At 42.9% G+C, this 27,574-nt stretch overlaps 1 protein-coding gene across 1 annotated transcript in view; it reads right to left on the bottom strand.

Moving 5' to 3' along the window:
- Positions 1 to 1,936: 1,936 nt before the first annotated feature.
- Positions 1,937 to 27,574, bottom strand: part of CMTR1 (cap methyltransferase 1) — a 64,717-nt gene continuing 39,079 nt past the window's right edge. Inside the window, exons 10-23 of the mRNA XM_007939413.2 lie at positions 21,458 to 21,554; positions 21,009 to 21,141; positions 20,121 to 20,300; positions 11,195 to 11,251; positions 10,384 to 10,441; positions 9,851 to 9,919; positions 8,857 to 8,988; positions 7,785 to 7,907; positions 7,021 to 7,112; positions 6,256 to 6,324; positions 4,710 to 4,757; positions 3,528 to 3,640; positions 2,823 to 2,931; positions 1,937 to 2,069 (exon numbers count right to left, since the gene is read on the bottom strand). Coding sequence (XP_007937604.1) covers positions 1,937 to 2,069; positions 2,823 to 2,931; positions 3,528 to 3,640; positions 4,710 to 4,757; positions 6,256 to 6,324; positions 7,021 to 7,112; positions 7,785 to 7,907; positions 8,857 to 8,988; positions 9,851 to 9,919; positions 10,384 to 10,441; positions 11,195 to 11,251; positions 20,121 to 20,300; positions 21,009 to 21,141; positions 21,458 to 21,554 — 1,413 coding nt within the window. The remainder of the gene's footprint in view (positions 2,070 to 2,822; positions 2,932 to 3,527; positions 3,641 to 4,709; positions 4,758 to 6,255; positions 6,325 to 7,020; positions 7,113 to 7,784; positions 7,908 to 8,856; positions 8,989 to 9,850; positions 9,920 to 10,383; positions 10,442 to 11,194; positions 11,252 to 20,120; positions 20,301 to 21,008; positions 21,142 to 21,457; positions 21,555 to 27,574) is intronic.

Raw genomic sequence — 27,574 nt, 5'->3', positions numbered from 1 at the left:
CGTCAAGGAGGGTCCCTCAGGGGCCAATGCTAAGGAGCTAAGCCAAGTGTATGCAGGCTGGGGGTGGGGGGCAGTACCAGTATGAGAAAAGCCTGAGCAGAAAGGGAGGTACCATTAGCATGGCCAGGGGTCAGGAGACCCATCTCTCCCTCCCCCTCCTTCCCCTGGTCTAGTGACACTAATTGGTCTGACACCTCTGTTATTTCAGTCACACAGGCTGATCCTGGACTGTCAAGGTGTCAGTGTGGAGTAAGCTGTGTGATTCATGGGAGGGGAAGGTGCCCCCTGCTCTGCTGGGGTATGGGTCCTTCATTCTCCCATCCCAATGCCTCCCTGGCCATCCTCTTGTAGGAAGCAGCAGCCCTGCAGCCCCAGCAGCATGGACCAGGCTCTGATTAAACAAATCTTCTCTCCGTCTGTTTTGAGTGAAGCTCCCTCCCCTTCACCCTTGGCCCAGGGTGTTTCATCCAGGCCAGTCCCAGACCACAAAGCATCTAGAACAAACAGTGGCAGCCCTAGCACAGAGCCACACAGGCGTTAAAAATATGTTTATCTTTAATGATCCAAGATTTTGCAAGACACACTGATATACCCAGAATTGGGTGGAAATACAGCATCTCAGCAGTGCTGCTGCCAGCTTGGGGGTGGGGTGGCATTGGATGCTGGCTGGAGGACCCCCCACAGTAGAGTCAATGATTCCAACCTCGTGGGAGACTCTGTGTCCTATCTCCATGGAAACCAGTCTAACACTGGCATGGAGCCCTTGGGAAGCCCACAGGAGCATCTCTGAGAGGTATTTCCCATTAAAAACAACCACAGATGCCCTCCCCCACCCCCCCAAAAGCTACTGCCCCTCTTCCCTCCTCCTCCGCCAAGATAGAGGAAGTGGAGTGACCACGAAAGGACAAAGGGAAGCAGACTGTCCCTTCTACTGGGGAAGGAAAACAAAGGAGGGAAAAAGGTGGCAAAGAGCTGCCTTGGGATCTCGGAACTCTGCCAACACTCTAGGATGGCTATGGCCAGTGGTGGTGCCATGATTGCTAGAGGGCTGGGCACTGACCCAAACCCCAGAAGTGCCCTCTTACTGGTGGGGCCACTGTTTCTGAGGGAGAAAAGATGGCAATCTTCAAGGTGCTTCCTCCCCTGTAGAGCTGCTCATGGTTTAGACCAAAAAGGGCTCAGAAAGGCTCTCCAATGCCAGGAGACAGTCATGTCCAGTACCAGAGAAGGTGCTATCTGGATTCAGATGTGACGTCAGGGATATAAGGCCCACACTCCTCCCTTCCCGGCCTGCCGGGACTGTCAGAGATCTAGGCTAGGAAGAACTCCACGGAAGGACAGGACCGGGTATGTGGCATGGAGACAAGAAAATCTCCCACTTGGCATCAAAACAGGGGAAGTTCAAAGAAACAAAACCTGATTTACACAGTAGCTCGTCCTGGCCAGCTCACAACAGTGGGCCTTTCCCGACTCAGGGTCTGCCCAATAAAAAGTTGGGCAAAGCAGAGGCATGGCCACCCTGAAGGGCAGTGCATGGAACTCAGAAAACTGAGTGTACAGGATACAGGAGAGAATGGATGAGCCCAAGCCCTGCCACTCTCCAACATGTTCTCCACCAGCCCCACGTCCCCAGAGCACTGAACTCAAACCGCTTCAGGGGCAGCTTCCTTCAGGCTGAGTCCTGCCAGGGGAAACGGTTCCAAGACCTGTCCCTGGGCAGGGGAACCCAAAGAATGTCCCAGAAAGAACGTGCGAGTGTCCTCCGGAGGCCCCTGATTACACTCTTCAGGGAAGATGACAAAGAAGCCACCCCGCATGGCCAGGCTGCAGTGACGGTGTGCTCCAGTTTCATTCCGATAGGAAGAAAGCCAGCACTGGGGACCCAGGCACAGAGCACCCTAACGAGGGAGTGGCAAGGGTGGGCAGCCCAAGGCTTTCAGGCGCTGTGTGCCTGGATGAAGGACAGAACATCCTCCTTGGACAGCTTGTCTGGGTCCTGGGGCTTCTGAGAGTCGTGCACACGTATGCCATCCCCCCACTCCCAGAAGAGCCGGCTATAGTAGCAGATGCTGAGGAGGAGAGGGAGAAGAGGTCAGAGGCCACACCCAGGTATAGCAAGATCAATGGACCCACCAGGGCACTCTTGGCAGCAGTGACTTAGGGGATATGTCCTTTAAGGCTGGCGAAGGGGTGGGGAGTCTGCCAGTGACTCCAGTTAGAGGTCTCTCTGGCAGCCTCCTTTCTGCCTTGAAGAACCAGCCTTTCCCAACAAACAGCTGCTGCAGCTGATTGCATTCAAGTAGATTTCTACAATTACTGGTATTCCTGGTTTCTCTGTCTCTGCTACTCTAATAGAACAGTATCAGTGTGGTGACAGAAACACGTGTCAGTGGTTAATGATAGGCACTTAGGGCTGTGGACTGCTGTTGAAACTTATGGACACTGGGTCGTGATGAAGGGGGGCTGGGGTCGTGTGTCCAAGGGGCAAGGCTGTGGACCTCAGCATGTTCCCACCATGGGTTAAGCACCAGAATGTCATGCAAGCAGTGGCTACTTCCAGGGGCAGATGCTTTCACACCCAGGACTCCCAACCATCACAGCATATCCTGGCATCAGGCTCCTCTCAACAAGCTTACTGCCCAGGCCCAGCCAGGCAGACATCCCCACCATGTTCTGTGAGGAGGCAAGTGTTTCCAATGGGAACAGAACCTGCCCATTTGAGAGCCGATGCAAGGGCAGCTATCAGCCTCAGGACACAAGGTGTGTCCTGGCAGCATTATCTGGGGCTGCAGAGGGGGCAGGCTTACAGGAGGGCTACTTACTGAAATGGGGCAATGGAATCTGCAGGTAGATCATAGGTAGACGTCTTGGTTCTCTTGTTGTAGAAGAACTTCCTCTTAAAGCTTTTGCTGAATGCCATAGTCCATGGCTCTGCAAGGAGGAAGAGGGAAAGGAGCCCAGAAAGGCACAAAGTACCCATGGGAGACAGCTCTGCAACTGTAGGGGCTACCTGCCCCCCACTGCCCGCTCCCCCAAAAGCAGGCAGAGAATAGCTGTGAAGATGCAGTCTTCACCACCGGTCTAAAGGGGCTCAGGGAAAACAACTGCTTCTCAACAGCCCAGCCCCAGTCCTCCCAATGTGCCATCAGGGCAATATCCCTGGGCCCCTGGAAGGTAGCCAGAGGGCACTGAATAAGGGAGACTCTACTAAGGATGCAAATCGACAAAAAGGCCAAGTTTGACTTTCTCGATCTGTTGCTGGCCGCCAAGAAGGTGCTTCCCATCATTCCATGCACATGGACAAGTTGGGCTCCCTCTCCCCATCCCAATACAACCCCCAGAGCCCACTAAGGAAGAGAAGAGGCTCAGGAAACACAGTCACCCCAACATATACTTTAGTGAGCTGTCAGCCTGGCTGCTACCTGCTTTAGTGGGAACCTTCAGTGTGGCTCGGGCAGGTCTGAGCAATTGCCCTGGCTGGGGCAGAAGTGGGAAGGGATGGGGGAGGAAAATCATTCCTCACCTACCATTCACTGTCCTGACAATATAGAGGCCAGTGGGAACAAAGTGTCGGTCGTCACGTCCTGTGTAGCTGAGCTTGGGTGTGCCACTGGAACCTTTGATGATCTTCATCTCTAACCTGATTGCCCCAAGCAGGTGTGCAGACAGAAGTGCCAGTGTACATATGTGAGAGAAAAGGTACAAACATTAGTTTCTGCTTAGCACTGAAATCACACCAACCAGAGTGTTTTACCCTGGTTCAACATGAGAAATTGAGGCACAAAGACTTCAGTGAGCTGCTCCAGGCAGCACAGCAAGTTAGCTAGTGGCAGTGCATGGTATAGAATTCAGGCTCTGAACTCCATCAAGCAGTGGAGGCGAGGAGAGGCAGATGGCCCTGCTCTGTTACTGCTGTTTGGGGGTTTCTATATGACACCGGTGAGAGTGAGATCAGGGACCACAGGTGCCACTGAGTCTTCAGTCCACCACCTGTGGCATCACTGTGGTCACTGAACCAAAGTTGGCAGTAATCACAGCCAGAAGAGCACCGAGACTAGCCAAGCTCCCTGGTGGCCACAGCACACGCACACATCCCCAGGTTCAAACCCACAGATGTGTAAACACCCCACATTACAGCTAAGAATGTTGTTGTTATGTGCCGTCGAGTCGGACCCGACTCATAGCAACCCCTCCTTGGGTTTCCGAGGCAGTATCACTACGGAAGTAGATTGCCCCATCTTCCTTCCGAGGAGTGGCTGGTGGGTTTGAACCGCCAGCCTTCTGGTTAGCAGTCAAGTGCCTTAGCCACTATGCTACAAATAAGAAGCGTTTATGCCCCCTCTACCCCTCTAGGCTCAATCTTCCTGTCAGCACCAGGAGCTGGGATTTATGGTGTTTCAAGCAGCTAGCTGCTCTGCCCCTCACAGGGACAATCGTAACTATTACAGCATCAATGAGCCCGTATTTCTGCCTGACACACACAGCCCTTCCTGACAGGGTGCTGAATCAGCACTCAGCCAGGGGGCTCTTGGCTGCAGCAGAGCCACACTGAGGCATGTGACGTGTGGAGAGAGGCAGGCTGCCAGGGCTAATCCACTGCTGCACTCCAACCTATCTCTACAACAGGGAATGAATCCTGGGCACTGCTGCACCCCTGCCTCCCACCCCAACTCCTCTCAAACCCTGAGCTACCTGGTTGAGTTTCTCACCTGACAAAAATCTTTTCCATCTCCTCCAGCCTGTACACCTCCTTCACCCTGCAGGTAGAGGGGTAGTGAGAGGTCAAAGGCTTCCAAGGGAGTGAGCAGATATTCTTGTCCTGGCAGATGATAGTCAGGAGGCTGCCTACCCTTGCCTTCAGCCTCAGGTACCCTCCCCTGCCACCACCCAGCCCACCAAAGATAAAGGACAACAGACTTCAGCCTGTCCCACTGCTGTCCTGCAGACAAACCCTAGGTGTCAGAGCTGGCAAAAATATCTTGGGCCTCCCCCAGGGCAGTCAGGGAGTGCCACTAAGGTTACTGGAAGATGGGAGAAAGAGGAAGAAAAGTCTAGCAAACAAAGATGTCTCTGCCAGGATTCCTCTCCCCAGAGGCCAGAAAACCAAGGACCAGGCTCTTGCCCAGGTATGTCTACATGGATTTTAGCCATTCTACAGCAGTTGCTTCAAATGGCCCTAAAAGAGGACCTCTAACCAGGATAGACGGCTCCTATCTGAGGCCCAGCCCCAGACAGGAGGGGAACCTTAAACATGTCTTTGGAACTGCTACTGGGAAGTGTTCCCAGAGACCCAGCAACTCGACTACAAACACTGGAGTCAGGGGCCCTGAAAGTTGCCAGTCAGAATTGGCAGTCCATTCTTAAAAGGGCAGAGAAATTGCTTTTGGACTTTCAAATGACACCTATAAAATGCATTCTTCATCTCGAATTTAATTTTCTCTAAGTAAACCTACATTAAAAAGAACAATAAAAATAATTTCAGTAATGTATAAATAGACACCTGAGCTTCCAGGTGCACCAAGGAGCTGGGCCAGGCAGTGCCTTTCTGATCATAACCCTCAGACCTCAGCCTACCCTGAAAAGTTTGTTCTCTGTCACCTTCTCCCCAACTCTGTTTCTGTCCTCCTCTCCTCCCTGAGCGCCTGGAACTTTCACACTACTTAACATGGCAAGAAGCTCTGGAGGCACAGTAGTAAGACATGTGGCTGCTAACCAAAAGGTCAGAAGTCCAAATCCACCAGCTGCTCCACAGCACAGCTCCACAGCTCCCTAAGCACCAAAGTTCCACTCCCTCAAACCATCCTTTCTTCATGTTTAGAACTCCAATTCTCTCAGCAATTTTTCTAACATGAAAAAAAAAAAACTGGAGGGGGCCAGGTGACATGATAATGATAACCAGGCATAAATGGGTGATTCATGAGGTGTGTTAGTGAGCCCAGAGGCACGTGCACCTCAAATGGGGATGCTCAGATGTGCTTTAACAGCAGAAATGCATTTTTGCCTGTAGAGATTCACCCACTGAGCCATGCAGGGTGGGGAGATGATCTAGGGCCAAGGGGCTCCCTACCCAGCACCCCAAACAAATCACTCGTTAAAAGCAGTCTCAGCTCTAAAGCCAGCTTTACCTGCCCACCAGGGACAGCTGTGTCTTTACCTCTGAGCCACCCTATTGCCTACTGAATGGAAAAACCAAGCACTGGCCAAAAAGACACAATGAGGAGGGGTAATTGGGGATGGGAGAGATGATACGCTCACCTGATGGGATTCATGTCAGGCCGACTGGGCTTGGAAACAGCTTTCACAAATTTCTCAGCAAGCTGAATTCTACAATCCAAACAGAGTGTCTCAGAGGCAAACAAGGGCCTACCAGCACCCCTATTCCCAGGGCATTTTCACAGTGCCAGGGGGAGAACACTCCTGAATCTACAGCAAAACCGCCCCAAGAGGCAGCACTCATATCGTCCTGGAAGCCCAACCTACCCTAATGTCTTTATTCAGGCCCTTCCCTCTTCCTGGGATCTGACCTCTAATTTTACAGTATCTTGTTTTCCAGAAGTGTATCTTCAACTGTGATCAGTCACCTCTACTAGATTATCATTTTTATTTTATCTGTCTGCCCCTTCACCCTAAACCCTGGATACTACAGTGTACCCACTCAGAACTGACTTAAATGGGATTCCCCCAAGTACAAGCTACATTCTTCAGAACAGAAGACCCTCTCTTTCCACAAGGGTGCCCTCTTGCTCAACCTTAACATAAACATCACCTCTGATCTGAGCAGCTGTGGTAAAATGGAGTGAGCTGGTATCAATGACCACCAAGACCCAAGCCCTAGCAAACTATGAAGTGCCAACAATTTTTCACCCTGCTCTTATGACCAGCCAGTAAGTGGGAGAGGAAAACTGAGGATGTCCTTGGACAAGAAGGTCAGTTAAGTAAGAGGCCCAGCAGTGGAGGCTTGCTGCCCACTGGGCTTGTGGGGCCGCCTCTACCCTCCCATTCCCGGGGCCCGGGTCAGACCGCTGGTTAAAGTGCTGCTCCCTCACGTCACTGCCATTCAGCACGAGGACATCAAGGATGTGGATGGCACTAATCTTCCTTTGGGCCTTCCCCTAAAAGGACAAGTATATTACCACCTTGTAAGACACTGGGCTCAGCCTACTCTACCCATCATGTCATACTAGCTCCTTTCTACCCACAGCCACAGTAAAGAAGGAAAGGGCTCTAAACACAGGTATTTTTCTCGTCTCCCTCCTGGATGATTTTCAGCACCAGACTGGCCTAGGGTCTTGAGCATGGGGAGATCTGAGGCCCTGAGCGACAAGCCCCTTGAACTTCAAATCCAGCAAGGCTGCTACCGCCATTCAGGGCCTGGTTTCCCACCCTGTGCCAAATGCTCCCATTGACAACTCTGAATGCTACCCATATGCATGTAATAGCCAAAGCTCCTGGGAAATAACAAGCAGCTTCTTTGCCAAGGGATCCCTGGTCAAAAATAAATCTGCTGCTAAAACAACACCCAGCAAGCCCTCCATGAACAGAGATAATCAGGGGCACCTCCTATACACATGAGGACTGTGGTCCTTCCTCCCAGAGTATACTGTGGCTTAGAGTAACTTCTCAAGGAGAGAGAAGGAAACACTATGCAGCCTTCTCCCAGCCCTGGGCCCTGTCAACTACCACACAAAATGTAACCAAATTAACTCAGCAGAAATGGGCAGGCTTAGCAATGTCCCAGTCCCCAGCTGGCAGGGCCAGAACATGTGAGCAGAACCACCTCTGACCTCCCCTTTCAGCTCATGGACAATCTCCACAGACAGCAGAGTGTCCCGGGGTAGCTCTGTCTTCAGGTCCAGCTTGACCCAGCGGTCTGACTGGCGGCCATCCCATGTGTAGATCTGGGACTTCTATATAGGCAGAGAGAAAGGATTAGGTCAGGCAGGCATGGAGACTGAGGGGTGAGAGGCTCCGTTCTCAAAAAAGTCTCTTAGTTGGTGGCTGCAAGCTGATAGGTTTGGGAAATGTCAGAGAAAAATGTCTACGTGAACTTATACTTCAGTGACAATAACAGTGTCATCCTTCACTGCCTCAGCAGAAGACAAGTAGCAGTTCTGGCTTGTTCTTTTGGTAAGGAACAGTTCCAGTGCAACAAAGTACATCCTTCCAAAGGCTTAAGTCCATGATTGTAGCCCTCAAGAAAGATCCAATTTGGTGAGTGTCTAGGGTAGGTTTGGTGAAGAGTCCAGAAAGCATAGAAGGCAAGAGAGAAATAAAAGGAGAAAAGGACAAAGTGTGAGATGATGCAGGGACAAAATTAGGAGAAAGAGGTAAAATTATGTAGAAAGACAAGTCAGAGTTGAAAGAAAAAGGAGTAACTTCACCCAATGAAGATATACTCACCTCAAATTCTTAGGGCCCTAGGGAAAGGTCAAGTAATGTCTTTGCAAGACATGGGGTGGCATAGGGTGGAGTGCTGTTGCAAAGAAGTGGCTGCAAGTGCCCAAGCCAGATAAACCTGGTGGCCATCCTACTAGCCTGGGAAGCACCAAAAGGGACAGATAGTTCCCTTCAGTGATGCTGCCTGGCACAGAGTCAAATAAACAAACACATGAATAAGTGAAAGAATGAATGAATGACACTTGACTAACTCAGGAGAAAAGGAAATGAAGTTGTAAGAAATACATTAACTGAAGCCAGAGACTGTCCAAGACAGGGTAAGCCTCAGCTCCTGGGTGAGAAGGTATGTGCCCAAGAGAACATGCACCCAGTGTGGCAAGCAGGTGTCCAGGTCTCATAGCCAGAGGGGAGGGCTCAGCCATTCAAGCCAGGTAGAGAGCCAGCTGCAGATTTACTTACCCCCAGGCCAATGAGAAACTTCTGCTCACTGCCAGACACCATGCAGCGGTAGTCGAGTACTGGACGGATCTTCTCCAGGGTTTTGGAGGTAAGTAATGTGGGCTTGTAGCTAAAGATGTCAATCTCAGTGCCCTGTAGCCACAGGTCAGAGAAAAAAATTGCTATGTTGGGGGCAGGGACAGGCACTCAGTATCGGTGCCTCCACAGGCTGGGGACAGGCTTTGAGAGGAAATGAGGGAAATATTTGCTCTCTGGTTTCCCCTGTACCCCCTTCTCTACCTAACCATGCACTAAATGGGATCTATTTCCCTCTGCTTGGAGTGTTCCTTTAGGACCTATTAGGAGAGGCCCAGAAAGGAAAGAACACCAAGTCCCCAAGTACAGATTGATTTATCAGAGCTATAAGGAAATGTCACCAGAATGTAAAAGCCACCTCTTCAATAAACTGAAGGCAAGGATTTCCAGCAGTTGGTTTGAGAGCAGTTAAGTGATTTCTCCTCCCCATTCAGAAAAATGTCCACATAGTGTTCTTCTGAGATCATCTTAAATCTCATTCTCTAGTCCCTGACCCCCAGAAAACCAGCACAGTGGCTCATGCTCCGGGCTAGATTTAAATAAGATCCAGGGAAAAGTTGGAGGTCAACTGGTAGGAAAAACAGAAGGCAGAAGAACTCCAAGGACCAGTTTCCCTCTAGTAGCCTGGCTCTGCTGCAGAGCTATGCTGGCAAGAGAGGCTCCCTAGAGCACGAGAAGCAGCACCACCAGTGGGCAGCAGGAATGTTAAGTACAAGCACATCTCAGAATGAGAATCATCAGGCAACCTGATAGGCTCATCTCAAAGCTTCCCAACTACAGCAGCATCAGTCCAGCCCCTGAAAGCCAGAAGTGGGGTTGTAGCCCTTCAGAGGCCTGGCAACTGGGGGTTTCAGTGATACCTTCCACATCTATGGTTAGGCCTCTAACTTTTTATTCTCACCACAGGTACCAAACTTACCTGGATTAACTCAAAGAACTTAGATTTTGGGTCTGAGGAAGAAGGAGCAACTCGAGCTTGATCTGGGATCTGAAATGAGACAGCATTGAACTTTGATGTTCAAATGCCCTTTTGGCCAAGGCTGTGTGTGAGTGTATGTGAGCAAAAGGATAGATTCAAACTGAGGAAGAGGAAATGGCACATAACTAAGGGGGACAGAATGAGGGAGATGGAGATGGATAATTCAGTCACCAATCCCTTTTAAACTCTATGGTAGCATTCCCAATGAACATTTCCCATTCTCTGAGCCTCTCTGTGGTCAATGTTGCTACACAGGGGCCACAAGCACCAAAATGAGGCCTGTCTACCCACCACCCCCTTCCACTTTCTGACCCAGCACAGGGCCAAGCTGGCAGTGAAAATGTCAAGGTGGTAACTCCCAACAGTGCCGAGACGCCCAGCCTTGTAATCCTGAGAACAGGCAGGCATTTTCAGATGGAGGAGCCCCTAAGAAGAAATTCTTCTTACAGCTACCCTGCCCCACAGTGACTCACCCCCCAGAGTCGGAGGCACTCTTTCCGGATCTCTGCCTGCCGAGGCTCACTCAGGGTTCTAGGAAAGCAAAGATGGCAAGTGGTTAAAACCTCCAAGAGGTGCAAGGACCCCACCCTCTGTACCCCTCAGAATCCCACAGAGGAGAAGCCTGCATGAATGAGCAGGTGCATGCACAAAGAGAGGCCATTAGCCCAGGATGTTTACACTTACACAGCTCTACCTCTTAGAAGACAGAAGCTCAGAGGTACATAAAGTGGGATTACCTCCTGTTTCCACCATGACAGGGAGGGAGAAGACTGCCCTCCTGACCACCTTAGGTGCCAGGGTCCCCTCACACCCTTCTTCCCATCACCATGTCTGGCTCTACCTCTGCTGACGCAAGCCACATTAAGCCCATCCCAGATAATATCACTATGCCCCACAATGCTGAATGAGCTTATGCTCACCACCAGAGGTTTTCCTTAACTAATCCCCCCTTTCCCCTCTTGATCACTCTTTATTCAGGGACCCCTGAATATCATATATTCTACTCATGCTATGCCACTCTATACCTCTGATACACTGTTAATAACTTTTCCTGTGACCTTTAAAACCTGGCTTACTCTTATGTGTCCAAAGGCAACAGAAACTTTTCAAGGGCAAGGTTCATGCTATATGCTTCTCTAGCATCTTCATAGACCACAGCAAGTATGAGATGACAGTACGTGTTTTTTAATGTTTATTGAAATGCAAAAAACAAAGAACTCAGGGGAAGGAGCAAACAAGATCTTCCCTTGAAATACGTGAATTCTGGAAGTGGGTAATACTCACGTGTCTTGAACAAAGGCATGGATTTTGGCCAGAGCTTTGATCTGCACACTGCAGTGGCTAGAAGGAAAAAAAAAAAATTAATTTCAGAGGGGTTACCAAATAAACAGCCAAAAGACATCAGGACAGAGAGGTTTACCTGGAGCAGCTGCCATCTGTATTTGAGGGAAGGGTTGGAGAGGTGAGAGAGAATCCCTCTCCACTACATCCAGAGGTACAGGCACATGGGGCCCACTGAAGATTGAGGGTAGGGCAGAAGAACTAAGTCAAACTCTCCAGGCACTTAGATCACTGCTAAATGAAAGGTTCTGACCCCATACTTAAATAATTGGAAAGCAGCAGTGAATAGATTCTAAATAAACCAATCACAACGCCCAGACCCAGCTCAACTATCCACTAGACTAACTCAACCCACCTATACCAACAGTCACCCTTCTCAGAGCATAATTATAATTAACATACTTTAGTCTCTACTGTTCTTTTATGCACAATGTCTGTCATTTAATCAAAAAATATGACAGACACATGGAGAAGCCAGAAAGTCCGACTCACTGACAAGACAGAAAAGAACTAAACAGAACAAGTCCAGAGGTGCTCCAAATGTTGGAATTTTCAGACAGGGCATTTAAAATAAATGTGATAAACATGTTAGAGGATCTAGTGGAAAGGAATGGACAACATGTATAAAATTATGGAGAATTTCAGCAGAGATAAATTATTTTTTAAAAAGGCAATATTAAAATTCTAGAAATGAGAAATAGAACATTAGGGGTGAAGAATTATTTTGGTGAGTTTATCATCAGTTTGAACATGGTAAAGAATCAGTGAATCTGAAGATAAACAGATCAGTAAAAACCTGAGTTGAAATATAAAGGGAAAAGGTGAGGGAAAAAAAATGTGAAATAACAGCAAACACTTCAACATAAGTATAAATGGAGTTTCAGAAGCAAAGAACAGGACAAGAAATATTAACAAGATAATGGTCAAAAATTTCTCAAACTGATGAATGAAATCAACCTCCAGATTCAAGAAGCTCAGTGAATCCCAAGCAGAATGAATACAATGAAAATCACATCTAGACACATGATGGTCAACCTACTGAAAACAAATAGAGACAAAATCTTGAAAGCAGTCAGAGGAAAAAAGATACATGACATACAGGGAAACAATGGTAAGAATAATGGCTAACTTCTCATCAGAAGCAAAAAAGGCAGAGAACAATGGAACAGTATCTTTAAAGTGGTAAGAGAAACAAATATAAATTCTACAGCCAGTGAAAATATCCTTCAAAAATTAAAGTGAAATATATACATTTTCAAGTAGATAAATGCTGAAAGAATTAGTATCTAGCAGATTTTTACTACAAAAAGAATGCTAAAAGAAATTCTTTAAGCCAAAGGTAAAATTTTCCCTAAAGAAACTTGCTTCTACAGGAAAGAATGAAGAACATCAGAAAGGGTATATATGTCAGTAAATACCAAGAATCCTTTTTTAAAAAGTTATATGTATACATGAAGGTGTGTGTGTTTTTAAATTTCTTTGAGAGATTATCAACTGTTTAAAGTAAAAATAACAACAATGTAAAGTGGGGTTATATGAAAACAGAAGCATAAAGGCAGCAGGATGAAAATTCAAATACACTGTTTTAAGAGTCTAACATTATTCATGAGATACTAAAATTTTCTTTGAAGGGAGACTATGATAAATTAAAGGTGCATACTATAATCTCTAGAGCAACAACTAAAAAATAACACAAGAAGTCATAAAAAAAAAATAAGAGATAAAAAGGAATACTAAAAAATATGTAATTCACCAAAAAAGATAAGGAAAGCAAGGAACAAAAAACAGGATAAACAGAAATCAAACACCAAAATAGAGGATTTAAACCCAAATGTATTACTAATTACATTCAACATCAATGTCTGCCCATTAAAAGGCAGACTGTCAGACTAAATAAAAAAGTAAGACCCACTAATATGCTATTTACAAGAAACACATTTTAATCATAAAGACAAAGACAGGTTGAAAATAAAAGGGCAGAAAAAAACATGCCATGCAAACACTAAGCTTAAGAAAATTGATGTAGCTACATTACTATCAGAATTCTGGTGGTGTAGTGCCTCAGGCACTTGACTGCTAACCAGAAGGCTGGCAGTTCAAATCCACCAGCCACTCCTCAGAAGGAAGGTTGGGCAATCTACCTCTGTAGTGATACCACCTCAGAAACCCAAGGAAGAGTCGCTGAGTCAGGTCCGACTTGACGGCACATTAACAACAACAACATTACTAATATCAGCCAAAGCAGACATCAAGACAGAGAGTATTATTAGACATATAAAGAATATTTCATAATGATAAAAGGTATATTTGTCAATAAAACAAAACAGTCTTAAATGTACATGTGCCTAATAATAAAGATCCTAAACATATGAAGTACAAATTTTAAAAGTGAAAGGGAGAAAATGACAATTGACAGAATAAGTAGTCAAAATATTAGTTAAGATATAGCTAATGTGACAAATATTATCAATCAACTTGATCAAATTAACATTTATAGAAACTATGTCCAACAGCAGCAACTGGATTATTCACCAAGACAGATCATAGGGTAGACCATAAAACAAGCTTCAATAAATTTCAAAGGATCAAAATCAGAATATGTTTCTGACTATAAGATTAAATATATTGAAAATCTCAAAATATCTGGATGGTAAACACCATACATATAAATAATCCATGAATCAAAGAACAAATCACAAGGAAAATTAAAAATATTTTTAATAAAATAATAAAAAACAGCATTTAGCTGAGACTCAGCTAAAGCAGTCCTTAAAGAAAAATTTATAGCATTTAAATTTATATATACATGTAGTAGAAGTCTAAAATCAATGAAGTTAGAAAAAGAAGAATAAATTAAACCTATAGTAAGCAGCTCCAGTAGCATAGTGCCTAAGACATTTGACTGTTAACCAGAAGGTTGGCAGTTCAAACCTACTACCCACTCCACAGGGCAATCTACTTCCATAAAGATTTACTGCCTCAGAAACCCAAAGGGGGTTGCTGTGAGTCGGAATCAACTCGATGGCAGTGAATTTGGTTTGGTTTTTCTATAGTAAACATTACAACAGAAATAATAAAAATAAGAGTGCCAGGGCACAAATTGGTTCTTTAAAATATTAATAAAATTGATAAACCTCTAATATAACTAATCAAGAATAAAAGAAAACAAATTACCAACATAAAAAAACACAGAAGGAACATTATTAACTTCTACAGGCACAAATTCATTGAAAAACACTACAAAAAACAGAAAATTTGCAGATTTCTGTATCTGCTAAGAAACTGAATTTTTAAATTTCCCTGAAAGCAAAATCCAGGTTGAAATGGCTTTACTATTAAATTCTATCAAAGATTTAAAGGAGAAAAACTACCATTCTTACATAAATTATTTCAGAAAATAAAAGAGGAAGAAACACTCATTTTATGAGGCAGATAAGGATTTTAACATAATGTAAATTTTCATACCCCTCATCAACATATGTACAAAAATCCTTAATAAAATAATATCTAAAAGTGATAATGTATCATGACTACCCCAAAAATTAAAGATTGATTTACCATTTAAAATCAGTCATTGTAATTCACTGTATTAATTGAATAAAGTAAGAAACAGCCTATGATTGTTTCTATAGGTAACAAAACAATCATTTGACAAAATTAAACATCCACTCATAATAAAAATTCTTAGCAGACTAGGACTAGGAAAAGACTTTTTTAACCTGATAAAGGACATCTACCAAAATCTAGGATAATTAACATCATCCTAGATGGTGAACTGCTTTCTACTTAATATTAAGAACAAGGGAACAATGTCTGCTCTCATTACTTTAATTCAGCATTGGGCTAGAGGTATTAATCAGCGCAATAAGGCAAGAAAAAATAATTCATATCATGAGAAAGGAAGAAATTAAAGCTCTTTATTTATAGATCATTAGATACAGGTACACCTCAGAAATACTGGGGGTTTGGTTCCGGACCACCACACTAAAGCAAGTATCACAATAAAGCAAGTCACACAAAGTTTTTGGTTTCCAAGTGCACATAAAAGTTATGTTGATATTATACTGTAGTCTATTACATGTAATCGCATTATGAAAATATTTGAAATATTGTGAGAATTACCAAAATATGACACAGAGACACAAAGTGAGCACATGCTGTTGGAAAAACAGAAGGTCCTGGACAGAGTAAGAGAAAAATGTAGAACAAAATTCAAAATAATTTTAAAAAGATTAAAAAAAGACCAGATTTACTGGTCTGATAGAGACTGGGGGAACCCCCGAGGCTATGGCCCTTAAACACATTTTAATACTGAAACTGAACCCACCCCAGCCAAACAGCAGACAGGCCTATGAAGTGAACAAACAACTGTGAGGAATATACTCCTCAGAACAATCAACTATATAGGAGACCAAAAGGGCAGGATTTGCCCAGAAACAAAGTTCAGGAAGCAGGAAGGGGCAGGAAAGAAGGATAGTTGGAAACATGGAGCCCAGGAAAGAGTGCTGTTACACTGAGGGGATGATAACCATAACCAACATCACAAAACAAAATGTATATAAATCGAATAGGAAACGAATGTGCTCTATAAACTTTCACCCATACCATAATCAAATGTGAAAAAAACAAAACAACAACAAATAATAAACTGCTGAGAGAAAGACAACTGGGATAAATGGATAGATACTTCTTCATGAATTGGAAGGTTTGATATTGTTAAGATACAATCCTCCCCAAATTGATCTATAAATTCAATGTAATCCCCATTACAACTCCAGCATGCTTTTTTGTAGAAATTGAGAAGCTAATTCTAAAATTTATATGGAAATGCAGAAAACCTACACTAGTCAAAACAATCTTGGAAACAGAAAAAACAAAGCTGGAAACAGACACTACCTGAACTCAAGGCTTTCTTGGTCTTTTTTTCTTTTTTTATGTATAGTAAGCAAGTGAGTTGGGAGCTCTGGTAGCATAGTGGCTAAGGCACTTGACTGCTAACCAGAAGGCTGGCGGTTCAAACCCACCAGCCACTCCTCGGAAGGAAGGTTGGGCAATCCTACTTCCGTAGTGATACTGCCTCAGAAACCCAAGGAGGGGTCGCTATGAGTCAGGGCTGACTCGACGGCACATAACAACAGCAAGCAAGTGAGTATGGCACTGGCAAAAGGATAGAGAAATAGATCAATGAATCAGAATACTGAGCCCAGGAATAGCCTCACACATACAGAGTCAAATAATTTTCAACAAAGGTGTCAAATCAATTAAAAGGGAAAAGGAAAATCTTTTCAACAAATGGTGCTAGAAAAACTAAATATCCATATGGAAGAAAAAACCTCAACCCCTACATCAGAGCATACATAAAATTAATTTTAAGTGGGCCATAGACCTAAACATAAAAGTGAAAGCTATAAAACTTCTAGATGAAAATACAGGAGGATATTTTATGATCTCAGTATAGGCAAATATTTCTTAGAAAGAACACAAAAATCACTTATCAAAGGAAAAAACAGATAAATTGGACTTCATCAAAATTTAAAACTTCTGCATATCAAAAAGACACAAGAAGAAAATGAACAGGCAAGTCACAGACTGGGGAAAATATTCACAAAGCATATATATGACACACGACTTGTATCCAGAATATATAAATAATTTCTACAATGTAGTAAAAAGATAAATCAATTTTTAAAAAAATTTCCAAAAGTCTTGAACAGACTCTCCATAAAAGATCTACAAATAGCCAGTAAGCATGAGAAAAGGTTCAGTATCATTAGTTATCACAAAAATGCAAATTAAAACCACAATAAGGTAACACTATACCCTAGCAGAATGGCTGAAATGAAAAAGACTGACAACATCAAATGTTGGCAAGGATGCAGAGCAGTCAGAATTCGTACTGTGCTATGTTGTTGTTGTTACGTGCAGTCACGTCAGACCTGACTCATAGGGACCCCTCCTTGGGTTTCCGAGGCAGTATCACTACGGAAGTAGATTGCCCACCCTTCCTTCCAAGGAGTGGCTGGTGGGTTTGAACCACCAGCCTTCTGGTTGGAGTATAAAACGGTAAAATTATTTTTAAAAACTATATGGTTGGAAAGTGAATTTGCTCTGTAAATTTTCACCCAAATCTCTCTCTCACACACACACACACACAAAACTATATGGCATTATTAAAATGTTAAATATATATCTACCCTCCAAACAGAATCTCTATTGCTGTAGTACTTAAGGCATTTGACTGCTAACCAGAAGGCTGGCAGATCAACCCACCAGCCACTCCTCGGAAGGAAGATTGGGCAATCTACTTTCATAGAGATACCACCTTGGAAACCCAAGGAGGGGTCGCTATGATCAACTTGACAGCAGTGAGTTTAGTTTTGAGTTTTAATCTTCCAAACAAAAAACTCACTACCACCAAGTCGATTCTGACTTATAGCGACCCCCTCTGGGTTTCTGAGGTGGTAAATCTTTACGGAAGTAGATTGCCTACTCTTCCTTCTGCGGAGTGGCTGATGAGTTTAAACCGCCAAACTTTTGGTTAGCAGTCAAATGCCTTAGGCACTATGCCACCAGAGCTCCTTATATCTACCCTATAACCTAACATTCCCACTCTTGGGTATTTATCCAAGAGAAATAATATTTGTCCACTAAAAACCTTGCATACAAATGTAGTAGCTTTATTTCTAATAGCTCCAAAGTGAAATAGCAAATAGCACAAATGTGCAGATAAGCTGTGGTATATCCACACAGTGGAATACTACTCAGCAATAAAAAGGAACAAACTGATGCAACATTAATGAATTTCAAAAACATTTTGAGGGAAAAAAGCTAGACACAAACATGCATACTGTATGTTTCCACTCATATAAAGGTCTAGATTGGTAAAACTAACCTATGTTGATAAAGAACCTGGATTTTGCTTTCTGGGAAATTTAAAAATTCAGTTTCTTAACAGATACAGAAGATTGGGTAGTCCGGAGAGAACGAGGGGGTTAAATGGGTAGGAGTACAAAGAAATTTTCCTGAGGTGATAGACATTTTTTTTTTTAAAATCTTGGTAGAGATGTGACTACATGGATGAATGTATAAATCTGTCAAAACTTACTGAAATGTATACTTAAGATCTGCTTTTCACTTATGGAATTATATCTCAACTTTTAAAAAAACAAAAAGAGACAAGTAATTTGGTTACAGCATTGCTTAAACACTGTGCTGTTGGGAACATTAAAAAGTCCAGTTTGGGGCAGGAAAGAAGGACAATAGAAATGGGGAACCCAGGGAGGATGTGGGAAGAGTGCTGCTACATTGAGGGGATTGTAACCAATATCAGGAAACAAAATATATATAAATTGTTCAATGGGAAACTAATTTACTCTGTAAACTTTCACTCAAACTACAATTTAAAAAAAAAAAGAAGTACTACTACTTACAGGAAAAAAAAAAAAAGACCAGACTTACTTGTCTGATAGATTAGAACCCGAGACTATGGCCCTTAGATACCATCAAGGCTGGAAATGAATCCACCCCCAGGGATCAACTTTCAGTCAGACAATAGGCAGGTCTATAAAGCTAATAGTAAGACCCAAGAGGAAAGTGCTCCTCAGAACAATCAACTATATGAGACCAAAAGGGCAGCATTTACCCAAAAGCAAAGCAGGAAGGGGCAGGAAAGAAGGATGAATAGAAACAGGGAACTGAGGGAGAAGTGGGAAGACAGCTGTCACCCCGAAGGGATTGCAATCAATGTCATGAAACAAAATGTGTATAAACTATTGAATGGAAAACAATAAACATTTGCCCATTAAACCTGCACCCAAACTACAGATTGGAAAAAAGAAAAAAAGTCCAGTTTTGCCACGTATCCATTCATACACATAGCAGATGGCAGTATGGTTCAGCAAAAAGTGTTATGTAGCCCAGAACCAAACCCTGGCTATTCTAATTCTGGACTGGTCCCTGGGCTCTGTTTCCTCATCTATAACCTGCTAGTGCCTAACATCTGCTCTGCCTTGGTGCCGAGCATCATTATCAAATGGAGAGCTTATGTGGAAATTAAAATACCATGCAGTGCCGGATAAGCGGGAAAGAGCAAGATAGAGTCAACTTGCAAATAAAGACTTTCTCCTCTTCTGTGATTCTCCAGGGTCACTCATAACTTCAAACTTCTATGAGTAACTTGGAAATGGACCCATAGATACAACCTTTCCAACAACTGCTTGGCCTCCTAAGAAAGTACTTTCTCTGTTGATTCACTGCTACTCTACAATTCTCCAAAATACCTCAAAAAAACCTTTCCCTAAGACCTGTTTACTTAGAGAACAACGAGCCAACCACCAGAGCTTAAAATTACTACCACCAAAAAGGGGAAGGAGGCCATTAATGGTAAAAGACAAACTAATAAAAAACAGCATTCAGATCACCCACCTGGGGAACTCATGAATTGGCCAAAGCTTTGGTGCTAGAAACATCCAAAGCATGTTATATATATTCGCTTTCCAGCCATCTCCTGCCTCCAGACAGAGCATTTCAAAAGGCAACAACCGTGATGGCTTTTTACAAACAGAAACAATTAAAGGGAAATTATTCTTGCCTCCAGGGACACAGGGTAAGGCTGCTCCCTGTCAGGTTTTGTTACAACACTCAGGGGCCTATGGGTAGGGCCATGACAGCCAGGGACTCACCTGCCGCCCTCAGGATGAGGCAAGGGAGCAGGATGAGGGTCCCAAAATCCCAGGGAGCCCTGGAACCAGCAGACCAATCCCAATTACCAATTTGTCAGGGTGGACAATGAGCCAATCATTCAGACCTCCATTCTCCGGTCTTCCTCGATACCCCAGCAGTGCCAGCAAAAAGCACCCAGTTTGCTTACCTCTCATTGGACCGTATCATGTAGTCAGTAAATTCATGGTCTCCCTTGATCACCTCCAAGGGGACCACAAGGTTGACGTCGGAATCTGTGTTCCGCAGCTGGTTGAGTTTAATATTCACCGAGAAGAGGTAATCCCGCACGTCATCTATGCCCACCTTCAGACTCTTGCACACCACGTACCTGACAAAAGATACCCCATCATGCCACTAAGCAAGAATTAACCCAACACATTCCTTTTTCATTAACCTCTTGCCAAGTCCTGAAGCTAAAAGGGTTCCCTACTCAGCCTTAAGTTTGTGCACAAAGAATAGCATAGACTCTGCTGGAAAGTGCACCGTATCTCTAATTCCACGCTTTTATGTTTCTTCTTCCTATGGCAGTGATTCCCAAGTGCCCTGGCCCAGGCTGGCTGCATCACCATCATCTGAGGAGTCTGTTAATTTACAGACCTAGTGAATGAGACTTCTCAGGGAGGGACAGGCCCATAAATCTGTGACTTTTAAGCAGCCACTCAGAAATTCTGACTGGCTGCATCCTCTTTCACATCGTGTACATACCACATCACACCTGAGGCGTCAGCAGTGCCTCTGACTGGCGATCTCCTTGCTCCTTCTCAGCATCTTTAGTATTGGTTACCTTCTCCACCCTAGGCCAAGCTAAGGACCCCCCACATAAGTGTGTGAATAAGGCTCATGGAGAAGGAGACAAAAGCTGAACTGGCATATCAAGGGACCAGCAAAATCCTAAAATCCTGACTCCCAGTATCCTAATTGCTTCCCCAAAGTCAGGGTTTTTTAATGTAGTTTGAGAGGTCATGCCATAGAGATGTCCCAGGACACTGTTTGACATTTAGCCAGCTAGTTTGGCTAAAAGAGAAGAAGACCTCACCTCTCTGAGTTGGCTGGACGGCTAGTAATTGGCTTAAAGAGACATACTCGTTCAAAGCAGCAGTACAACAGGTAGATGAGCCCCACGCTGAATGGTGTGAACAGGTCAAACGTTTTACAGATGAAGTGGCCTCCTGGATTAGAGAGGAAAAAATCAACAGCAGTTAGTCAGTTCTATTCTAGGAGGTGAGTATGGTGGGTCTCAGAGGATAAGTGGGGAAAAGTCAGAGCCCCTGGGTCCATTAAAGGTCAGTGGCAATCTAAGAGGTTAGAATAAACTTTAGAGGGGACTCTGGGGATTCTATATACCTTTCTTCCCTAAACTTCTTGCTTAGTTACTTGCTACCTGATATAAGAATCGTTAAATATCCAACCCAACCCATGTAATGCTTTTGTCCAAATTGGCCTCTAATGAGTCCTGAGGTGAGGAGACAGCTGAGGAAATGTCACCTGTCCGGACAACAGACAGTGCCATGAGGAACTGACACAGCAGCAGCTGCTTGCTGAGGATCTCCTGAAGATTCTCCTGCCCTTCCACTGAGAAACCCTGAAAGGAGAACATAAGAACAGGGGTGGGAAAGAGAAATGATGAGGACTGAAAATAACATCCCTACCTCATCTTCAAGATTTGTTTAAGTGTGTTCATCGATAACTACCATGTGACTGATAAAGACATAACTAATTCAATGACTAAGGTGTACCTGAGCCAAGCCATGGTACTTTCAATCACCTCATATGCATGTGAAAGCTGGACAATGAATAAGAAAGACTGAAGAGAGTTGATGCTTTTGAGTTGTGTTGGCAAAGAATACTGAAAGAACCATGCACTGCCAGAAGAATGAACAAATCTATCCTGGAAGAAGTGCAGCCAGAATGGCCAGACTTTGTCTCAGCTGCTTTGGTCATGTTGTCAGAAGGGACCATTCCCTGAAGAAGGATATCATGCTTGGTAAAGTGGAGGGTCAACGAGAAAGGTGAAGGCCCCCAATGACATGGACTGACACAGTGGTTACAACGATGGGCTCAGGTACAACAAGTATTGTGAGGCTGGCACAAGACCGGGCAGTGTTATGTTCTGTTATACATAGAGTCACTATGAGTTGGAGCCAACTGTATGGCACCTGACAACAACAGCAACTCAATGTGTAAATTATCTTGGTGGGGTCATGTGGCTTGTTATGGATGAAGTAAATAGGGGCACTGGGTCATTTTCCTGCTCATCACTCCCAGAGGATAGAACCAAGCCTAATTTTCCAATGGGATGGTCCAGACAAAGTTTAAACTCAAATCCAAAGGGAAAGTAGAGATGAAATACAGGCTGAGCCACAGCCAGCTACAAAATAGGAAAAAATGCTCGGTGAATCCCAGCAAGATGCAGAGCAAAATGTGGTATGAGTCCTCCACCTGGGCTCACTCAACTGCTGTACTGCTCACTGAACAGGCAGGCCCCAGCCTGGTAACAGGAGAGAAGTCAGCACTGCTCTGACAGATATAGTACTCTGTCTCAACTGACCAAGGATTTACTCACAATACCCCCTTGACAGCTCCTTCCCTCCAGCTAGCAGGCTCTCTGGCCAGGGTCTTTGCTCAAAGAAAAGTATGCTGATGTCCCTGGGTGGCCTTCCTCCTTGAGAGATCTCAGCAGAAAGCAGAGATCCTTGCTTTATGAAAGTAAAGGAAATATGCCCTAACTCATTCTGTGAAGCCAGCATCATCCTGCTACCAAAACCAGATAAAGACATCACACAAAAAAAGAATTACAAACCCATATCCCTCATGATACTGATGCAAAAATTCTCAATAAAGTAAATGAAGGAAAAAGTTACAAAGACTTTCTAGACATATCCAAACACCTCCTGGTTTTACTGGGTTAAAAGGCTTAGGACTACAGTCTTGTTGGACAACTCAGTCAGCGGCACAGCACAGTCAGCTCATAAAGATAATGTCCTATACCCTAGTTTGTTGTGTAGCATCTGGAGTCTTGAAACCTTGCAAGTGGCCACCTAAGAAACAACTATTGGTCTCTACTCATCTAGAACAAAAGAGAATGGAGGAAACCAAAGACTCAAAGAAGAAACTAGTCCACAGGACTAATAGCCCACACAAACCACAGCCTCATCAATCTTGACTAGAAGAACTAGATGGTGCCCACATACCACTACTAATCGTTCTGACTAGGGACACAACAGAAGGTCCCAGATAGAATGGAAGAAAAATGTATGAAAAACTAAAACTCCTAAAAAGGCTAGACTTACTGGACTGACAGGGACAAGAAGAATGCCTGAGACTACTGCCCTAAGATATCTTTTGAACTTGGAACTAAAGCCATTCCCAGAGGTCATCTTTTCATCTAAATAACAGACTGGCTTATAAAATAAACAATATGACCCGTGAGTACTATAATCTATTAAATAATGAACTATATAAGGACAAATGAACGTTAACCCTAAAGCAATGATGAGAAAGGAAGGAAGTACAGGGAAACTAAATTAATGAAAATAAAACAAACAGAATGAAAATGCTGACACATTGTGAAAAATGTAACCAATGTCAAAGAACAATGTGTATAAAAATTGTTAAATGGGAATCTAATTTGCTATGTAAACTTTCACCTAAAACACAATAAAATATTACCTTAAAAAAAAATTCTCAATAAAATTGTAGCAAACAGAATTCAACAGTACATTAAGAAAATCATACATCATAATCAAGTGCGATTCATACTAGAAATGCAAGAGCAGTTCAACATTAGAAAATCAATTAATGTTACTCATCACATAAATAAAACACAGGAAAAGAATCACATGATCATTTCAACTGATGCAAAAAAAGGCATTTGATAAAATTCAATACTCTTTCCTGATAAAGACTCAGGAAAATAAGAATAGAAGGGAAATTCTTCAATATAACTAAAGGCCCATATGGAAAACCAACAGCCAACATTATTTTCAATGGAGAATGAAAATGAAACAAGGATGCCCAATATTACCACCCTTATTCAATATTGTACTGAAGTCCCAGCCAGAGCAGTAAGGCAAGAAAGGGAAATAAAAGTTATCCAAATTACAAAGGAAGAAGTAAAACTGTCCTATTTGCGGATGACATGATCCGATACACAGAAAGTCCTAGGGATTCCACAAAAAACCTACTAGATCTAACAGAAGAATTCAGCAATGTTTCAGGGTATAAGATCAACATACAAAAATCAGTTGGGTTCCTCTATACCAACAAAAAAGGACTCCAAAGGAAATCCAAAAAACAATACCATTTACCATAGCCCCCCAAAATGATAAAATACCTAGAAATAAACTTAGCTGAAAATGTAAAATATCTATATAATGAAAACTATAAAACACTACTACAAAAGACCAAAAGAGACCTACATAAATGGAAGCACATTCTGTGCTCATAGATTGGTAGGCTTAACATTGCGAAAATGTCAATACTACCCAAAGCAATCTATAGATACAGTGTAATCACAATCCAAATTGCAACAACATTCTTTACTGAAATGGAAAAATTAATCACCAACTTTATATAGAAAAAAAGAGGCCCCAAATAGCCAAAGCAGTATTGAAGAACAGCAAAGTGGGAGGCCTCACACTCCCCAACCTCCAAATATACTATAGAGCCACAGTAATCAAAACAGCTGGTACTGGCTCAATGATAGACACACAGACCAGTGAAACAGAATTGAGAACTTACAAATAAATCCACTTATCTATGGACAACTGAAAGAGGGGAAGGCCCTCAACGAGATGGACTGACACGGTGGCAGCAGCGATGGACTCAAGTATAGCAAGAATCACGCAGCTGGCTCAGGACCGGGTGGTGTTTCATTCTGCTGTGCACAGGGTCACTATGAGTCGGAGACGACTCGATGGCACCTAATAACAACAATGGACAACTAATTTTTGACAAGGGATCAAAGTCCATTCAATGGGGAAGAAACAGTCTCTTTAACAAATGGTACAGGCAAAACGGCTAACCATCTGCAAACATACGAAACAGGATCCATACCTCACATTATACACAAAAACTAACTCAAAACGGACCAAAGACCTAAATATTAAACCTAAAACTATAAAGTTTCTGGAAGATAACTGTGATAGTTAGGGTTATGTTGTCAACTTGGCTGGACCACAATTTTGAGTGGTTTAAGCAGTTGTGATATGGCTATTCCCATGATGAGATCGGGTGTGTATGTTTTGAGCAGCCAACTCATTGAAAGGGAGTTTCCCTAGGCGTGTGGCCTGCCCCTAATATATATATATATGGACATCCTGGGAAAAAGAGAGACCCTTCTGTGGATCTGGATCCTGTTGTGCTGCCTACAACTGTCTGTGAGTAAACAATTCACCATTCTGCCTGGTGATCTTGGATTCATCATCCACCGAAGTCAACAGCCTGTATACTATCTGGCAACCTTGAGCTCATCAGCCCCTGCAGCTGTGTGAGTCGGGAAAAGGCTCCAGTTTGATGTTTGATCCAGGAACTTGGGACTTGTCAGCTTCTGTAACTGTGTGAACCATTTTCCTAAGATAAATTTCTCTCTCTCTCTCTCTCTATATATATATATAAAAGCTTTACTGCTTTTGTTTCTCTAGAGAACCCAGCCTAACACAATAATATAGAGACAAAATTATGGGACCTAATTTTTTTCAAAAATAGATTATCAAATACAACTATAAATGCACAAAGAGAAGACAAATTAGATAACTGGGACCTCATAAAAATTAAATATTTATGCTTTAAACATCATCAAAAGACTTCATCAAAAGAGTGAAAAGACAACCTACAGATTGGGAAAAAAATCATTGGGAATCACATATCCAATAAGGGTCTAATCTCTCAAACACATAGAAAACTTCAACAACTCAGCAACTAAAAGATAAACAATTAAAATATGGGCAAAGACATGAACGGACACTTCACCAAAGAGGACATTTAAGCAGCAAACAAACAATGAAAAAGTGCCCGTGATCATTAGCCATTAGAAAGATTCAAATTATAACTACAATGAGATACCATCTCACCCCTGCTAAAATGGCACTGATTTACATAAATAAACAGAATACAACAAATGCTGGTGAGGATGTAGGGGGATTACAACCTTATCCATTGCCAGTAGGACTGTAAAATGGTACAGCCACTATAAAAAATGGTATGGCGCTTCCTCAAAAAACTAGAAACAGAAATAAATTATGATCCAGCAATCTCACACCTAGGCATATACCCCAGAGATCTATTTGTGTCTAAAAGAGACACAAATAAACATATGCACATCTATGTTCATCACAGCACTATTCACAACACCAAAAAGATTGAAACAACCTAAGTGCCCATCAACAGATGAATGGATAAACAAAATGTGGTACATACATACTATGCTACCATAAAGAATGAGTTTTCAAAGCATATTATAATATGGATGAATCTGGAGGGTATTATTATGCTGAATGAAATAAGTAAATTACAAAGGGACAAGTATGATTATACTTTTATAAGAAGACAAGAATAGGTATTTATATAGAGATCAACATTCATTGGTGGTTACCAGGTATGGGGAGGAATCACTGCTTAGAAAATAGACACATTATTTTGGGTGATGGACAAAGCAGTACTGAATGTGGGTGAAGTGTGCACAGCTTAACCAAAGTATATTATCTCATTAAGAAATAAGCAAGAGAAAGGACATTTTTGGTAAAGGGTAAGACATATAATTTTATGACATATATTTTATAAGCAAAAAAAATGAATTTGCTTTGTAAATTTTCACCCAAATCCAAATAAATAAGTATTTTGTTAAAAAAAGCTTGTGAATAGCCATCTAAGATACAACTCTTGGTCTCTACTCATCTGAAGTAAAAGAAAAAGAAGAAACAAAGGACTTAGAGAAGAAACTAGTTTATAGGCCTAATACTCTACATAAACCACGGCCTCATTTACCCTAAGACCAGAAGAACTAGATGGTGCCTTCCACCAGTAGTTACCATTCTAACGTGGACCACAATAGATGGATCCTGACAGAATGGGAGAGATATATAAAAAATACACAATTTCTTAAAAAGTCTAGATTTACTAGACCAGTTGAAACTAGAAGACTCTCCAATATGATCACCCTGAGATACTCTTTAAACTTTGAACCAAAACTATCCTGAGTACTTTTAGCTAAACAACAGACTGGCTCATAAAATAAAGAATAGAGCCCATGAGTACTGCGTTAACTTTAAAAATCATCGATATGAGACCAAATGGTCAACAAATACCCTAAACCAAAGATGAGAAGGTAAGGGGCTGGGAAACCAGATAACTGAAAGTGGAACAACTAGAACAGAATTAATAATAAGCATGTTAACATATTATAAAAAATGTAATCAATGTCATTGAATAATCTGTACAGAAATTGTTAAATGGGAACTTAATCTGCTGTGTAATCTCTCATTAAAAACCCTTTTTTTTTTTTTTAAGTAAAAGAAACTGCATCTGCTAATCTGCCCCAGCCAGGTCTCCCCAGCTCAGGTCTGCCAAGATAATAGCTAAGTGACTCGGAATCAAAACTGTTTA

Source organism: Orycteropus afer, unplaced genomic scaffold, assembly GCF_000298275.1.
Source record: "Orycteropus afer afer isolate SDZICR_OR568_19922 unplaced genomic scaffold, OryAfe1.0 scaffold00059, whole genome shotgun sequence".
NCBI classification, from domain to species: domain Eukaryota; kingdom Metazoa; phylum Chordata; class Mammalia; order Tubulidentata; family Orycteropodidae; genus Orycteropus; species Orycteropus afer.
The sequence above is the reverse complement of the archived record's forward strand: the minus strand, read 5'-3'. Positions and strand labels throughout refer to the sequence as shown.